Here is a 17,558-nt window from a genome sequence, read left to right as displayed (position 1 = left end):
GATTCTGAAACACTGGCTTCCCAAAGCCGAGCCGAGACAGAGGTCTCCACGATGGATACTCCTCTGTCGTCAGTGTGTTGCTTTGAGGCCACGTGCCCCCCGCCCCAGCCCCTACCTTCCTTGGTGAGCTGAGCGAAGTGCTTCTCCAGGTCGGAGACACTCTGCCTCCGCAGGTAGCTGTGAAACTGGAACCACGTGATGGTCTGTTCTTCAGGGAGCCCGGCTCCGGGCAGCAGCCCGCCGCAGCTGACCACCTGCTCCAGGAGCCTGCGGCACGCTGGCGACACACAGACAAGGCGTGAGGGGAGACCGAGACCCCGCCCCCTTGGCGCCGCTCAGCCGGCCACGGCCGGGTCACTTTAAAAGCTCTCTGATGGCGTGTGGGTGGGTATCCCTCCCTGCGCCCCCTGCGCCTGCGCGGGGCGTGCTCCAGCTGAGGCCCAGAGGCCCGAGTTGGGAGTCTTGCGGTGCATCCATGTGCGCTGGGCCCCACCCGCCCCTCGATCTGAATCACAGAGCCGGGGCCTGGGAATATGCAGGTGGTTAGAACTGCTTAAGGCCCAGAGCCACTGCCTGGAGTATGACTGTCACCCTTCAGTTGTCAACAGAGAAAAGTGCTGCGGCTCTGCATTCTGGGAAAGAGTCCAGCCAAGATTCAAGACACCGCTATGGGGCAGGTGAAGTCCTGCCTACCTTCCCATAAAGGTTCCTTCTCAACCTCTCTAAGGTTCTGGTGGAAGCCATGGAATCAGTCCCCAGAAAGGTGCACGAGCCCACTAACGTTTGCAGCTTCCCGGCTTCACAGACCCCTCCCTCCTCTCCCCAGGAAAAGGAGATGCCTTGTTGTCAAGCTCAGAAGTGCCTCCACTTCGTGCCGAGAAGGCGTTCGCAGAGGTAGAGATGGGGCTACAAGGAGGCCTGCCGAGGCGATGCTGAAGGCCCCAGAGGATCCACAAAGCGTTTCCGAGGGGGGTGGGGACAGGCAGGGGGCTACCTATTTCCAGTTGTCCCGGGTATTTCCCTCTGACTCTGTGCAGGAACATCTTCTTGAGCTGGTCCAGCAGCACCGTACCAGGGCAGGACAGGACCGCGCCGGGCTCCGTGCAGCCTCTCCACAGCTTCAGGCACCCCTTCCTCCGCGTGGCCTGCGGGATGACTGAAAGCCCAGGCTCAGAAGCCTGACTGGCGGTGGGGAAGAGCAGGCAGTGAGGAAGCCCGGAGATGTCCTTCCACTAGGCCCTGAGAGGTCGGGGAGGCGAGGGATGGCCTGGCCTAACACAGAGGCCCTTTCCCACGTCCCAGTGTGACCCGCAGAGACAAGCAGCTTCGGCTGTGAGCATCTCATCTGGGTCACCACCTGCAGCCCTCACGACAACCCTGGGGCTGCTGCTGTCACCAGCCTCTCCTTATGGACAAGGGGAAGTCCCAGGGAGGGGGCAGAGGCAGAACTGGGGTCACAGCTACTGTTTGACCGCACACTGTATGCCTTGAATGTGTCCTGGGGTTCCTTCACTGACACCTACCCAGCGGCCTCCCCTATACAGATGGGGAAGCGGAGGCTCAGAGAGGTGAATCGTTTGCCCAGAGTTACACAGCTGACCGAGGCTAGCGGGCCTCCCTTCCCACCCCACAGTGTGTGTCTGATCCCAGCCACTGCCCCCACTCATGTCCCCTGGGCTCCATTTAACTCTGGGTGTTGGGAAGGGAGAGGAGGCCCCCTGGGCTTTCATCCTCATCACTTCCTGCCATGCACACGGGCAGCCCATGGATGGAGGGCAGGTACTTACTCTCTTCAATGGATGTCGCCTTGCTGACCTTCTCAAAATCAAGCACAGAAAGCGTCTCCAGAATCTGTTTTTGCTGTGCAGCTTCTTCCAGAAGGCATTCCTGGACCATCTTCGACAAATTAGGAGAGTCCAGTTTCTGGGAAGCAACCCGTGATGCTCCAGGTTAGCACAGAACATGCCCTCTGAGGTCAACCACCATGACTGTGGCGCCCACCTGCCCCGTGCCCATCCTTTCTTCTATCTCGATGGTAGCCCCCTGACTGTCATCTGGGGATTCCTCCTTTGCCAAAGGGGTAGAGACGATAGGATGCAGGCTGGAGCTGCCAGGAGCCACCTTTGCCACCGGAAGGAGCCAGCCTGCCAGAAAGTGAAGCCAACCAACACACGAAAGCAGAGCTGAGAGAGGGAAAGACTCAGTCATGATGACGTTTGAAACCCTGGATCTAGCTGGGCCTGAAGCCCACCTCTGGGCCTTTCAATTCTACGAGCCAAAAAATTTCCTTTCGGTTGAGCCAGTTTGGATTGGAGTTCTGGCATCTGCCACTGAAAGAGACACAACCACTGCCTTCGGTTTAGGGCTTGGGCTGTATAAGGACCCCATGACTATTCACCAGCACCACCACCATCACCCCCGCTTTGAACCTGCCACCCCACCCCGACCCCACCCCACCCTCCCCCGTTCCTGACCCACCTGCAGCAGCACTTTGCAGATTCGGAGGTGAACCGTGAGCAGCACGTCCAGCTCTGGGGCACCAGCCGTGAGCTCCCTGGACGACGCTTTCAGCGATGGCGGTGGAGGTGGAGTCTTGTCCTTTCTGAGTTGAATTGAGAAGAACTGGTGACCGTTCGGTTAGCAGTTCAGCTCCCTCCAAGGGTAGAGGAAACCCTCCCTCTCTGGAGAGCTCTGATCAGGGAGGCCAACTCCAGGTCCCAGGGAGATGGAGTTAAACTGAGGAGAAAACTAAGAGAAAAGGAGAAGCAGCAAAAGGTAGCAACAACTCAAAACAGGTGCTGGGATGGCACTGGGGGCACCCCCGCACCTTGCAGGGTGTGCAATTTGCAGCAGAAGCCTAAGGTTCCAACTAATTCCTAGCTCTGTGACTCTGGATAAGTCAGCCTCCCCTAGTCTCAGTTTACTCATCTGTAAAGTGGGGGCAGGAACCCCAAGCTCGGGGCCGTGAGGGGTGAGTGAGACACAAGCGTACCCAGCACTGTGTCTGCTCCAGGCAGGGGCTGAGCCTGAGCCCTGAGGGGGGTGGAGATGCCACACCCTCCCCATGGGATCATGAGAAGAGAGGAGAAATGTGGCCTGTTCACACGCTTCTGTGCTGCTGAGCTCTGGGTGCAGGAGAAGCGCTCAGGCCAGTGCGAGTGGGCAGGTGGGAGCTGCTTCACCGAGAACCGCAGTTGGTGTCGCAGGTGAGGGCGGGCGGTTGTGCAGAAGGAACGGGGAGCGGGGTCGCTTGGGCGATTGCTCCGCAGAGGTCAGAGGTCCTACTGAGTGCGCTATTGTTATTTTTTAAGATTAAAAAAAAGCCCATCGCTCGGGCAGAAGGCTCAGGGCCAGGCTGAGGTATCCTCGTTCACTCAAGTGGTCACCGAGGACCTGTTCTGTGTGGAGCGGGGCTGGGGCCACAATAAAGAAAACAGACATCAGGGCGGGGCTGTGGGACACCCTGGTCCTGAGGCCGGCAGGAAGTTTGGCCCCGAGGCTGGTCACCAGGGCCGCGCTGGGACGGGTGCACTCACCGGGGACCCTGGGAGCCCCCAAACAGGGCCAGCTCGTGTGGGGCGATGTGGGCGCTGAGGAAGGAGAAGCTCTCCAGGATGTACTCCATCAGGCTCTCGGCGGACGCGTGCTCCCGGCGGGCTCCGCGGGGCTGCAGACGGAAGGACGGACAGCCAGAACTCAGGGCAGCCCGGCCACCCGCCCAGCACACCCACCCTAACGGCGTCCTGGTCACCGTCCCTCAGCAGGGCTGCCATCCTCTGCGTCAGGGACGGGCAAGGGGACGCGTCCCCGAGGTCCCTCCCGAACGGCCTGTGACAAGGTCTGGCATGACAGCTCGAAGGAGGGCAGATCTGAAAAACCTCACCAGTCACAAACACCCACGGGGACAGGGCAAATGACAGGAGAGAGCTGGAGAGCAGGGCCCTCCCCCAAGAGGGCCACCTGCCACCCGGAGTGTGAGGCCTGAGGTTGCCAGATTGTTCAGTTTTCCAAGAAAAAGTGGAAATCTAGACTTTGTGGGGAGCTGCCCAGTTTTTAAATATCGACAACACTCTATGACATAAATCACAGCAAGATCCTTTTTGACCCAGCTCCTAAAGAAATGGAAATAAAAACAAAAATAAACAAATGGGACCTAATGAAACTTAAAAGCTTTTGCACAGCAAAGGAAACCATAAACAAGACCAAAAGACAACCCTCAGAATGGGAGAAAATATTTGCAAATGAAGCAACTGACAAAGGATTAATCTCCAAGATTTACAAGCAGCTCATGCAGCTCAATAACAAAAAAACAAACAACCCAATCCAAAAATGGGCAGAAGACCTAAATAGACATTTCTCCAAAGAAGATATACAGATTGCCAACAGACACATGAAAGAATGCTCAACATCATTAATCATTAGAGAAATGCAAATCAAAACTATAGTGAGATATCATCTCACACCGGTCAGAATGGCCATCATCAAAAAATCTATAAACAATAAATGCTGGAGAGGGTGTGGAGAAAAGGGAACACTCTTGCACTGTTGGTGGGAATGTAGATTGATACAGCCACTATGGAGAACAGTATGGAGGTTCCTTAAAAAACTAAAAATAGAACTACCATACGACCCAGTAATTCCAAATTATTTTTTAAATACGGCGTGGGTCAGGCCAAACAACTCCCAACAACCCAGACCAGAGGCTGCTAGGTGAGCCTCTGGGTTCCAGGTGTCTCCTCTCCCGGGGAGACGTGGAAGGAGAGGAGTTTTAAGGCAGCCCCTGACTGGGGGAGGCGGCGGGAGGGGGTGTCGTCAGAGCCTCCCAGTGGCGGGTCCGCTGTGGCCGATTCCCATCCCCAGGGGCCTCGTCTCACACAAAGTGCACCGAAGGCACAGCCCAAGTAGACGCTGCCCCAAGAGCCAGAACTGGGCTCCTGAAAGTTGAGCCCAAAGAGAAAACCTTGAGCAACAAGAGAAGAATAAGACTAGTTGCAGAGGTTTCCTTGCCCAATAGAAAAAAAAAAAAAAAAAAAAAAAAAAAAAAAAAATATATATATATATATATATATATATATATATATATGCGCACGCGCATGCGCACACACACAGTCAGCTCTTGTTATTCACAGTAGTTACGGTGTGGAAAGTCACCATGACCTCTGGATTTGAAACTGAACCATTGCTCCCAGGGGAGATGCCGAGGCGTGAGCCTCTGGTCAACATTTTCATCAACCCATCAATACGTAACCTTGTTTTCTGTGTGTCTGCTTAAAGACGTCTTATTTAATATAGACACTGTACCGCTGATACACTAAACCCAAGGTCAGTGGCATTTTAACTCACGCCTGAACACATCTTATCCAACACACACATTTCCTCCATAAGACACGTCAGGAACACTGGCCAGCACCTCAGCCTGGCACTTGGGCGCTGTTTCAAACAGTGAAATCACCAGAAATAAGTACAGAAATGTGGAAAACGTAGCACTAAATATTCGGTGAAAAGGACACTTGGGTACAGTATGAGCTGAGAAAAGAAGGAAGAGCGTCATCTCCTTCGGCCTCAGCTGGGAACTTGCACATCAGGTGACTCCAATTATTTGCCCCTTTGCACGTGCCTCTGAATGACCACGAAAGCATCACGAGCAAGTTTTAGCAAGTAAGTGAATTCGCAAAAACAGAATCTGTGAATAGTGAGAATTAACTGTGTGTATATAAATATATATACACACGTATAAAATTAAATCCTCACATATACACATGTATATAAATATGTGTATTTATACACCTATACCTATGTGTATAATTTCTCTTGAAAAAGTCAAACTAAACACCATAGCCTATAATCATTTGTATTGTTCTAACTTGGTTTGCCCCCCCCCAAAAAAAAAAAAGTTCCTCGAAGATGTTTAAAATTATTGTCCTATTGCGGTATTACTTTAGGTTGTTTATGCAAAGTGTATTTTTCAAAATACAGGTGTGTGACAGAAGCTGCGTGCATGCCGACCCGAATGGTTCTACATACTAACGCTGCTAAGAAATACAAAAAGGGTGACGTTACTTCTTAAATTTTTTTCTTGAAAATTTCCGGCAGGTCCTTTTTAAAGACCACAGCAGTGGTAAACGGCGAACGTGTTTTTAAAGTTACTAGATATAAAGTGAAAAATTAAACTTTCACCTGTGCTGAACTGTAATGTTGGGGGTGGGGTCAGGGCTGGAATAACCGAAACGAATTTTGAAGAGAGCTGTTAAACTATTTCAGTGCCAGTGAACTGAACACAAAAGACAGTGGTTCCATAAAGTAATTGATGTATGGGGACTTCCCTGGAGGTCCAGTGGTTAGGACTCCGCACTTCCATTGCAGGGGGCACGGGTTCGATCCCTGGTTGGGGAACTAAGATCCCACGAGCCTTGGGGCACGGCCAAAAAAAAATTGATGTATAAGTAGGTGCTGTATGTATATATGCTGTATATATGTGCCGTATGTATATATATAAGTATACATTTTAGCTTATGTACATCTGTATATGTAAACCAAAAAACTAAAATAATCTGCCCAGGCCAGCACATCTGAGAGCCACCCAAGGACAGCCCCCGGCGTGGGCCCTGTGGAGAAGTTTTGGTGTGGGGTGTGTGGCTGTGAGGGGCCTCCCACAGTGCCAGCTCTGACCCTGAGAATGCCCCAAATTGGGGATTTTAAAGCTGAGCCGCAGCCCCACCCACCCAGGTCAGAAGATGTGAGATGGGGCTGGGATGTGGCCGGATGTGGAGCAAGTTATCCACTCTGAGCCCCGACTTCCTCTTATAATCCTCCTCCCAGCTCGTTGAGAGCCGCTGTTACACCCATTGGACTGATGAACAGATTGAGGCCCAGAGGGGAGACATCGCCCACCTGGGTTACACAGGGGTGAGGCCAGGATGCTGGCCCAGGCTCCCTGCCCCAGGATCTCACTCCCAGTTGTCACACCATCAGCAAAGCAGGGCTTCCGCCCAGCAAAGAGTAAACGTACCTTCAGCCGGTCCCTGAAGCTGAGGACCTGGTACTCCAGCTCCCGGAGCTGGGGCGGGGCAGAGTCCGTGGACCTCAGTAAATCCAGGACATCCTGCAGGGGCCTCTCGAGGGGCACCCCGGGCCCATCCACTCCATCCTCGGTTTCTGCTTCATGGTGCCCTTCCTGGCCTCCAGAGATCACGTGGTTGTGGAAGGGGGAGCCCCGTGGCAGGTCGAGGCTTTCTACTCCCAAATTTCTCCACCCAGCCTGCTCCACAAACGAGCCTTCCGCCAGGTGGAACACCTCTGGCAGGAGGCCCAGGGGCGGGGGGTCCTCCTGGGCCCCCTCTTCAATGGAGGTGTTGGGGCCAACGGCCAAGGGCAGGAAGCCCACGTCCGAGGTGGATGCTGTTGTGCTGGTCTCAGTGTCTCGGGGGTCCTCGGAGCTAAAGGAGTCCATCTCAGGCAGCTCCTGACTCCGGCTCCGCAGGCCAGGGCCCCGAAGGTCACTGTCGGACAGGCAGCTGAGGATGGAGGTGGCCCTCGGCCTGTCCAGCAGCAAGGCTTGCTGTGCTGGCTGCTGCAGGACAGACTGGAGAGGGGGATGCAGGAGCAGCCTCACCAGCTGCCCCAGGGATCACAGCGAGGCCCCCAGAGGGCTTCCCCCACAGACCCTTGCTCTGCATACCCACATTCTCAGGATGACTGAGGTCCACCAAGGTGACTGGCAGCCCGGAAGTGCTGACAAGAGCCTGGCACCGCTCTGCCCTTATCCCTCATCACCCCTCTAATGCACTCTTTCCAGCCCCAGTCTCTGAGTCAGACCTCATTTAACCATCACCACACCTCCCTGAGGGTGGCCACTGGCTCATCCTCAGGCCACACAGGCGAGGATCAAAGTGCGAGAGTTTTAATCCAGGCGAGCTGGCTGACGTAAACCCGAACCCCTCCCCCTCACCAACCAGACCAATAATAATGGTTGATGTTCCGACAGCACCATCAGTTTTTGCCAGGCATTCTTGTAAGCACTCCTCATTAACTAAGTCATTTAACCCTCACAAAGCCCCATCAGGGCGGTGCTGTTATTCTCATTTCTCTGATACAGAAATTGAAGTCCAGAGAGGTTGAATGACTTGCCCAAGGTCACACAGCAGATGAAAGGCATAGACAGAAGTTGGACCCCAGGCCGTCTGGCTCCAGAGTCCATGCTCTTAACCATAGATGATTTTTTAACCAAAGTACACTGGGACCACCCTGGCCAGACAATCACATTTCCTCTAAATGCACAAGTTGCCCAGCTCATATAAAGCTGCCTTCCCCACCTAAAGTCCAGAGGCGGGAGACAGGTTCATCCAGCTCAGCATCACCCTCCCTCTGGGCTTGACAGAATGTCTTTGTTTTTGTCTCTGTCCCTGGACCCTCACTGGGGCACCTGCTTTGAGAAGATACTTGAACACATGCAGGATGACGTGTGTACCAGGTTATTTACAGCCCCGTCGTTGGTAACAGCAAATAACTGAACCTCAATATCTTGTTAAATAAAGTGCGATTTTTAGCCAAATGTGGAATGCTGCACGGTGCAAACAAAGAATGAGGAGCGCTCTGGGAATGACAGTGTCCAGTACATCACTAGGTTAAGGGCTGCTGTGGGATAAAGGCTGGGGAAGATGCATCTGCTCCCAGACGGCACGGAGTATCTCTGGAGGAATACGGAGGAAGGTGACAAGAGTAGTTGGTGCTAAGGAGGGGACCCAGGTCCCTGGAGGTCACAGGAAAGAGGTATTTTACTGTACAGGATGTCAAGGTATTACCTACTGGAAACGTATACTAAAGGGTAGAACAGACTGGAGGCCAAGGTCATGGCTGGGGTGGTAGAACCATCCAGAGAACCCCATCCCAGGCATCCAGAAGAACCAGCCAAGCCCAGAACCAAGTCCAGAGGCCCCAGAATGGAGGGGTTGGCTGCGAGAAAGTAAAGAAGAACACCCAGGATAACCCCAAACAAGGGAGGCCAAGCCCAAAGCTTGCTGCTGCTCAGCCCAGCCCCCCGTGCTGGCCCCTGGGGAGTCCCCCCCACTCCCGATCCCAGCTCGACACGGCATCCCTGCCCGGTGAGGCTCACTCACCAGGTAGTATCTCTCCCGGAAGCTGGGGGTGCTCGGGGGTGTCCAGTTGTACAAGAAGCCCTTCCTGCTGCCCACGGAGAACTTGCCCGTGGGGCTGGGCGACACCAGGAAGCTCTCGGTATCAAACGGGCTGGAAGAGAGCAGAGGCCAGGGTGTCATCGATGGCCGGAGGACACTGGAGCACAGACAGGACCCAGGAGATGGAGGCTCGGGGAGGCGCAGGCACAGCCGAGGGACTCCAAATCCATGTTCTCAACCCTCTTGGCAACGTCTCTCAGAGGCCCGCTGCCCTGAGCGCCCTTAGCCAGATGGCGAGGGGCAGCAATCGGCCACCACACAGGTGAGTGACACCCCCCTTTAGAGGCCTTTCGAGAAGCTCAGCAGACCAGAGGTGGACACTCAGCTCTGCCATCTTCTGGGTTAACCACGTCCCCGCCCCCCTCAGATTCCTCATCGGTCAGGGGGCGCCAGTCACAGTCACAGGGAAGGCTGCAGATCCTCGGTGGCCCTCGCCTGCCCTTGGAGCAGGCAGGCGTGGGTCAGCCCTCCCTGCCTCGTGCCTCCCTGCACACAGGCCTAGCTCGCAACATCTGGGGCCCAGCCCGGCCACGAGGGCCTGAGGCTCAGAGGCACCGCCTGGACACCTTTCCTGCCTGCCCGGGGCAGCTGCGGGCCAGCGGGACACCCGGGTCCTTGGACTTGCCCGGCTTGGGGCTGCATGGCGCTGGGCCACCCCCCGCCCCATACACTTGAGAGGCGTGCTCAGCCCCACTAGACAAATGAAGACACTGAAGCTGGGGTGTCACTTGTCCAAATTCACCCAGCTCACCGGGGAGAGAGCAGTGGCTCCAGTGACCCCGGCTCGGACCCCACCCCAGGGAGAAAGGAGAGACTGGCCCCAACTGGTCAGAAGAAGCACCAGAGAAGAGGAAGTGCGTCTCAGCCCCTTTGCTCCTGCAGCACCTGCCCTGGGGAATGAGGAGAAGGGAATTTCCTCGAAACCCAAGGTTTCATTTGGGAGAAAGAGCTCTGCTACCAAAAACAAAACCTGTGGAAACCACCAGCGATCACTGAAATGGCATTTACAGTGGAGAGCCCCACCCTGGGCAGGGGTCGAGGGGTCGTTCTCATGAGTGTCCCCCATCCATGGGGCTGTGGGCTGTGGCCCAGGGAGGACTCAAGGTGACCGCTCGGCGTTATGCCTGATCGGTGGCAGGGGTCAGTGGGGAATGAGGTGGGCACAGCAAAGCCAGTCCTCCTGGGCAGAGACAGGCTTCTCCCGGGAACCCAGCCCAGGAGGCTGCTGGAAAGGGTCCTGGCCAGCCCAGGTCTTTATTTTATTTTATTTTTTTAATATTTATTTATTTGGCTGCACCGGGTCGTAGTTGCGGCATGCAGGCTCTTAGCTGCGGCATGAGGGCTCTTAGTTGCAGCATGTGGGCTCTTAGTTGTGGCATGCGGGCTCTTAGCTGCAGCATGCGGGCTCTTAGCTGCGGCATAAGGGCTCTTAGCTGCGCCGTGAGGGCTCTTAGCTGCAGCATGAGGGCTCTTAGTTGCAGCATGCGGGATCTTTTTCCCTGACCAGGGATCCAACCGGGGCCCCCTGTATTGGGAGCGTGGAGTCTTAACCAATGGACCAGCAGGGAAGTCCCCAGCCAGGTCTTTAACAGCCACTCGGTCAAAAGTGAGAAGGGAATCAAAGCTCAGAGGGGCGGGGGCGGTGGGGTGGGCAGTGCTGCAGGGAAGGGTCTGGGCCCCAGCCTGTCTGGGGGGCAGGATGAGGGCAGGGCTGCCCAAGGTGGATGCTAGGGCGCAGTCAGGCCACCAGGGGGAGCCGGCGAGCCCCCTGCCCCCTCCTCTCCGGGTGGGAGTTTGGGGCCGGCCTCCTATCGCGGCAGTGGGCCAGGGGCAGGGGACGGCGGCTACCCCGACTCACTTCCACAGCACCTCCAGCTGCAGCTTGATGGTGCCCAGCTCTGTGATGTCCACCACGATGACCTGCGGCCGCGTTGTGAAGAAGTCGGTGATGTCGCAGGTCACTGTGCCCACCGCCAGCGAGCTCAGGCCCCGAAGCTCTGTCACCTGGGGGGATGGGGAGTTGTGGGTGGTGTCGGAGCCAAGGCCCCCGGCGCCCTGGCCCCGCCCCTAAGCCCCACCCACCTTGATCTCGAAGTTCTCGTGCAGGGTGGGGATGAAGGCCTTCTCCTCCTCGTCCCAGGTCTGGCTGTCGTCAGACTCGATCCGGCCTCTCAGCTTCCAGCGCTGGCGGCCCAGGCGCAGGAGCACCTGTGGGCCAGGCCCACGGAGGGAGGGGTCAGCCGCCCCCCTTGCCCCCTGCCTGGGGGCCCTCCCTGCCAACTGGGTCGGGGTGGGGACAGAAACCCGGCTGGGGCCCTGGTTGCCAGCAGCTCTCAACTCCCAAAGGCCTGGTGAGGAGCCCTGAGGACTGATCCCGCCCGGAGCGTGGCTGTACCTCATACTGGTCTCCCGGACAGAGGCGTGCGTAGCCCACCAAGCCTGGAACACAGAGACGGGCTAATCTCTTCTCCACTCTCCTCTGTCCCTGCCCCATGGGTCACAGGCCCTCACACGGGGAGCCCCCCCATCACAGGGTGGGTATCAGCTTCGGGGGGTGGGGGGGATAGGCCATGATGATGACAGTGGACAGGCCTGGGCCCTCACTTTCAACTCAGAGAGGGGATAGGACTTGCCCGAGGTCACAAGTCACAGGAGTGGAAACGAGGGCTGGGCCTGGACCCCCAGGATTCTGACCAACCCTCCGCACAAGCCCCAGGGTCCCGGAGAAGGCCTGATGCTCCCTCCACACTGGCACCTACCCAGCCACTCTCAGCCCTGTTCTGTTACCTTTCATCCTGACGTGGAACTCGCCCAGGTGAATCTCCAGGGCCCCCTCGATGAGCCACATGTCCTGCAAAGCCCCACACAAGGTGGCTCACCGCCTGCCCCCGGGCTCGGCCACGGGGGACGCACAGACCCTGCCAGACAGAGGCCCCCGGGCAGAGAGAGAGGCTTCCTCAGGGCCCAGGGAGCCCCAAGACCGGCCCGACCCTCGCGGCGCTGCCCGCCACCGCCGCCCACCTCGGTGCACTCCTGCAGGCTGCGGCCCAGCTCTTGCAGGCTCTCTCGGGAGGCGCGGCTCGGCGGGCACCGGGAGAAGGCCCGCTGCATGTTGGAGGCGCCGTCGCGCAGGCGGCACTGGATGCAGTAGCCTTCGTAAAGCTCGTCCACCTGCGGGGCGCACGGGCCAGTGGGCGCGGCGCACGGGCCAGTGGGCGCGGCCCACGCCGAGGGGCGGGGCCCCGACCTGCCAGTCACCCGCCCCCGAGCTGCCGACCCCACCCCGGCCGTCCCACCCCGCCCCGTCATACTGGCCCCGCCCCCGTAGAATGTGCGCCCGCGGGGCAAGGACCACGTCTGACTCGTCCGCTCCGCATCCCCAGCACCTGGCAGAGGCTAGCACCTGGCAGAGGCTTGCACCCAGCGGGTGCACAGTGAAAACTAGTGAACTGGGCGGGTGGGTGCATCGCTTCCCCTCTCCCTGCCCGATTTTTCAATTGTGAAACAGGGAAGGTGGGTTTGTGATATTCTGTCCACCCACTGGGCTCCTGGGGGAGTAGAGCAAGCTCATGGAAGAGTTTGCAGAATATAAAGCTTAAGGCACTTGCTGTGCGACCCTGGGCCAATCCCTTGTCCCTCTCTGGGCCTCTACAATCACATCTGTATGATCGGGTGGTGGGACTCAACATTCCCAGCCCTCTAACCCCAACCCCCTGATCCCCGTCTCAGGGCTCAGCCCCTGCAGGCCCTGCTCCTCCTCGGCTCTCTCCAGCCACCTGGCACCCAGAGAACGTCCCTCCACCCCCCCACTGCTAACCCAGCAGAGGCCCAGCAAGCCGAGAGACACCCCCAAAGCCAGGCTGACCTTGCTGATGTGAAACTCCATCTTCCGAATGTGCCTTTCCACAGAGCGTGTTTGCTTCTCCCAGAAGAAGAGAAGATGCTTCAAAAGTAGCCTGCCCACACTCCCCCCCCCAGCCCCTGCCACCCTCCTCCAGGTACTGACACACAGAGCTCCGCTAAACGCCAGGCCAGCCCCTCACCATCCCTAAAGAAGGCGCATCGCTGAGCGTCAGTTTCCCCATTTGTAAAGTGGGGAGGAAACCCAAGTATTCCTCCCATGGGACGGCCAGGAGGATGGAATGCAAGCGAAGACGTTATTCTCATCCAGCCAGGCCCAGCCACGGCCCACCTTGCTTACCACATGCAGACAGGAGTTTCCCTCACCTTGTCCAGGTCATAATAGAAAGCCTGCAGGGGAGGAGAGGAAGGAGGGAGTCAGGACTCCAGTGCTCCTCCAAGACCCATGAGGCTACATCCCAGGGGTGCCTGAGCTCAGAGGACAAAAAGCCAGCGGCCACTCCGTCCTCTGAGGCCTGCAGTCAGCAAGCTGTGGTCCAGATCAAGCAGGAAGAATGAGTAACCACATGGGCTTTGGGTGAGGCAACTCTAGGCCTGACTCTATTTGCCAGCTGTGTGTCCCAGGCAAGTTTCTCTACCTCTCTGAGCCTCCATTTCCTTATGTAAAGTGGGGTACCAACAGCACCTACCCCATAGGGTAGTTATGAAGAGTAAAGGACAGTGTAAACTCAACAAGAGGGGAACCATTGCAATTTGATTATTTAAGGGGTGACTTCAGCCATGACCAGAGGAACTGAGAGTGGGGAGAGGCAGCCAGCACCACCCAGGAGTTCAGGTCTTAGGAAACTGCAAATCCGGACTGGTCCATCCGGATTTGCAGGGGGCCACGGTGTAGCCAATGAAAAGAATATATTGTTGGGGTGGGGGAATCTTTGTATAAAGGGCCAGATAGTAAATATTGCAGGCTTTGCAGACCATATGGTTCCTGCCATTGGAGCATGAAAGCAGCCACAGACAATATGTAAATGATGGGTGTGGGCTGTGTGCGGATAAACTTTATTTCCAAAACAGGCCCTGCTTTGCCCACGTGGGTTAGAGTCACTATATCTGAGTCTGGACGAACTTCCACAAGGTTGGCGATCCACTAAGGAGAAGGAGTAAGATGTGGGAGAGTACGTAAGTTGTGATTTCATTTTTGTAAGACAACTGTTAACCAAACCACTCTATATGCACAATCTGTATATTTCCATGATTATGTGACCAGGGAGGAAAATATGGAAAGATAAAGACTAGATTGTCCTCAAGGGCTAAACAGGGTGGGACAGAGAAGATTGCGGACGGGAGCCAGTCAAGCAAGAAGGAAAAGATGGATTAACCCCCCCACCACCACCAACGTCTGTTTTCCTACGTATGCATTTATGTGACATTGTACGTATAGGATTATGAAACTAAAACTCTATGTAAGGGGACTTCCCTGATGGTCTAGTGGTTAAGACTCCACGCTCCCAATGCAGGGGGCCCCAGTTCAATTCCTGGTCAGGGAACTAGATCCCCGCATGCATGCCGCAACTAAGAGTTTGCATGCCTCAACTAAAAGATCCCTAGTGCTGCAACTAAGACCTGGCGCAGGCAAAATAAATAAATATTTTTTAAAAACACACACACAAAAAAAACTCTATGCGAGAAATTAAGAAATAGGAAAGTTCCCAAGGCTTTGGAAAGAAAAGTAACTGCACAGCAACTTCTCAGAAACAGAACCGGACCCCAGGTGCATCGTCCCTCTGGGTGGCCCCAGTGCAGTTGCTGCCCCTTCCCTGCCTCAGTGTGCCCACCTATGAAATGGGAGTAGCTAACACATACAGACCTTTACACAAACATTGCCTCCCTTAGAGTTACTTCTAGAACAGAGAGAGAGAGAGACCGGAGGACGTGAGAACAGCCACACCCACAAGAGAGGGAGGCTCGGCAAGTGCTCGGAAGGGCTGGGAACCAGGCAGCGCCTCCTTCTGCCTCTGCGCTGACCCATCTGCCCACCAAGGACAAGGCATGACTGAGCTTGCCCGGCCTTCCCTTCTCCAAGTGGGCCGGCAGGCTGGGAGCCCTGCATCTCCCACCCTGTCGACCCCCGAGGTCTTCTTTGCTGGGGCCAGGATATAGAGGTGGGGGGACACGACTTTGATAGATTCATTCCCCACCCCCTCGTGTCTGCAGTCCCTCCATCAAGCCGGTGGTGCGCTCTCTGCTTTGGCTCTTGGAGGAGCAGTGCTGGAATGAGCTAGAGAAAACCATAGAATCAAGGCCTCCTGGTTTCTGCTTCCAGAAGTTCTAATTAAGGACAGGAGGGGTTTTCACAAGGCAGCAGCCGGATAGAGAAGAGGGGGCTGGGAGGGACTCCCCAAGACACAAAAGAAAGAGCCTCCCCACTGGAGAGATGCAGGCACCCAGCAGTGGGGTCCTGGCAGTGCCAGCAAATAAAATGCAAGACACCCAGGGAATTCCCTGGTGGTCCAGTGGTTAGGACTCCACGCTTCCACCGCAGGGGGCACGGATTCGATCCCTGGTCAGGGAACTAAGATCCCGCATGCTGCACAGCATGGCCAAAAAAAAAATACAAGACCCCCAGTCACATTTAAATTTCCAATAAACAATGAATACTTTTTTTTTTAAGTATAACTATGTCCTGAAGATTGCACGGGACATACTGAAAAATGATTTGTTATTTATCTGAAAATCAAATTTAACTGGGCATCCTATTTTTTTGGTTTGTTTTTGGTATTGGTTTTTTGTGGCGTTTGTTTTGTTTTTGTTTCTTCTAAATCTGGCTCTGCTAAGGGGGTGGCAGAAGCCCAGAGCAGGTGAATCCTGGGCTAGACAGGCCCCAGGGCAGCCTCAAAGATGCCACTCGGATGGCAGCAAAACTGCAGAGCCGCTGGACATTGTGGGAACACGCAGCGTTGATCAAGGACGGTGTCAGGGCCACTGTGACACACCCTGGATTCAATGCCTGATCCAATTTCCTGCCATCATGTAAGCCACCCTGATTGCAGGGGGCCCAGATGGCCAAGACCTACAGAATAGCGCCATCTAACGTAGACACCCCTCTGTACACCCGCCTACCTTACAGTTACTTCTAGAACTAAAGGGAGGCGGCCCAAAGATGTGTGAACTGCTGCACCATGTGAGGGCTGGGGGCTGCCGGGAGCTTCCACCAGTCTGTGAGGTTAAATTCATCCGGGTCCAAGTGAGGTTCATTCATCAAAAATAAAGACCACTCCTTAGGCCTCTGAGTTCCGAGACTGAGATTCACACCCATGATGCAGGCAACGGGGTGAAGGAGGGTCCGTCTTTGAACCCTGGCCAAGGCTGCTCGCCTGGGAAGGGCCCGGGAGGGGTCTCACCAGCCTGGAATTCCTGCGGGTGTCCTTGTGGCGTCCTGACAGGTAATCCAGCTCTGCCTGCTGGACGCACAGATACTCCCTGTGAGGAGAACAAGGAAACGGAGTTGGAAAAGGAGCAGAGGAAGGAAAGAAACAGGCAGATGAGCAGAGTTCCAGGGAGGAGGCAGCCACGGCCACCAGCAGGGGGTGCTCAGCAGGCTCAGGTGTCAGAGGGCAGACTCAGCCCACCCCCCAGAAGCCCAGTCCCAGCTCGCTCAGCCTCCACATCCCACACACCCAGGGCTGTGCGCCCAGCGCTGTACAAAATGGGGAATCCCTTAGGTGATTCCTCAAACAGCCCTGCAAACAGGAGCTACTGTTATTATACCCATTTTAGAGATGGGCAAACTGACCCTGAAGCAACTCAGCACAGGGTCACACAGCAGGGAAGAGGCTGAACCCAGGTCTGAAACCAGGCAGTGGCCTCCACAGTCCAGTATCTTCACCCCAACCCGTGGGGAGGTTACGAAGAGCACACCTCCCTCACAGCCAAAGGCAGGCCGTCCTGCTGTCTGGATGCCCAGGACCAGAAAAGGGCCTGACAAACCCACTCTGGAAAGCACAGAAAAAGCCATGGGCCCGAGGGGACTTTTCATGTTGTGTTTTCCGCCAAAAAGAGACTTGGACATGAAACCTGGGGTCTGGACTTGGGGGCCAGGTGGGGGTCCTGTCCTGCTCCATTGTAGATTTGCTGGCTTACCCCAGGAAGGTGACTCACCCTCTCTGGGCCCACTTATACTACCTTCTGCCAGACAACAGCTCCCTCAGGGGTTGGGCTCCCCAGGAAGAAGGAGATGCCCTTGACCCCAGACAAGTCTCAAATGTGCGGTCCTCACAGGAATCACCAGAAGCTTTCCGGGGAGAGGGGCACCTTGGAGATAGGCCTCCACCCTCTGGGCACATCCCCGGCTCCCACTCAGCACCAGCGCTGGGCGCACTGTGGGATGACCCCTGCGTAGGGAGCCAGGCACCGGCACGGAGGGAGGTGACATTTACCCTAAGCCCAGGGAACAGCGGGGCAGGCAGCCTTGGCCCTGGAGCCCCACTCTCTGCTTCCTGGCTGTGG

General features: G+C 56.0%; 1 protein-coding gene across 5 annotated transcripts in view; it reads right to left on the bottom strand.

Annotated features, from left to right (window-relative positions):
* The window catches only part of RIPOR3 (RIPOR family member 3), a 72,672-nt gene that overhangs the window by 4,473 nt on the left and 50,641 nt on the right, over positions 1-17,558 (bottom strand). For 3 of the 5 annotated variants that reach the window (XM_061208475.1, XM_061208471.1, XM_061208472.1), the window contains exons 4-18: positions 16,454-16,532; positions 13,422-13,445; positions 13,060-13,113; positions 12,216-12,365; positions 11,982-12,045; positions 11,590-11,633; positions 11,277-11,402; positions 11,053-11,198; positions 9,117-9,246; positions 7,010-7,582; positions 3,537-3,667; positions 2,479-2,602; positions 1,788-1,923; positions 995-1,156; positions 116-277 (exon numbers count right to left, since the gene is read on the bottom strand). In XM_061208475.1, the coding sequence (XP_061064458.1) occupies positions 116-277; positions 995-1,156; positions 1,788-1,923; positions 2,479-2,602; positions 3,537-3,667; positions 7,010-7,582; positions 9,117-9,246; positions 11,053-11,198; positions 11,277-11,402; positions 11,590-11,633; positions 11,982-12,045; positions 12,216-12,365; positions 13,060-13,113; positions 13,422-13,445; positions 16,454-16,532 (2,105 nt within the window). The remainder of the gene's footprint in view (positions 1-115; positions 278-994; positions 1,157-1,787; positions 1,924-2,478; positions 2,603-3,536; positions 3,668-7,009; positions 7,583-9,116; positions 9,247-11,052; positions 11,199-11,276; positions 11,403-11,589; positions 11,634-11,981; positions 12,046-12,215; positions 12,366-13,059; positions 13,114-13,421; positions 13,446-16,453; positions 16,533-17,558) is intronic. The other 2 variants (XM_061208473.1, XM_061208474.1) reach the window with 1 other exon arrangement.

The sequence above is a fragment of the Eubalaena glacialis genome, chromosome 13 (assembly GCF_028564815.1).
Source record: "Eubalaena glacialis isolate mEubGla1 chromosome 13, mEubGla1.1.hap2.+ XY, whole genome shotgun sequence".
NCBI classification, from domain to species: domain Eukaryota; kingdom Metazoa; phylum Chordata; class Mammalia; order Artiodactyla; family Balaenidae; genus Eubalaena; species Eubalaena glacialis.
Note: the sequence above shows the minus strand (reverse complement) of the source record. Positions and strands in the feature narration are given on the sequence as shown.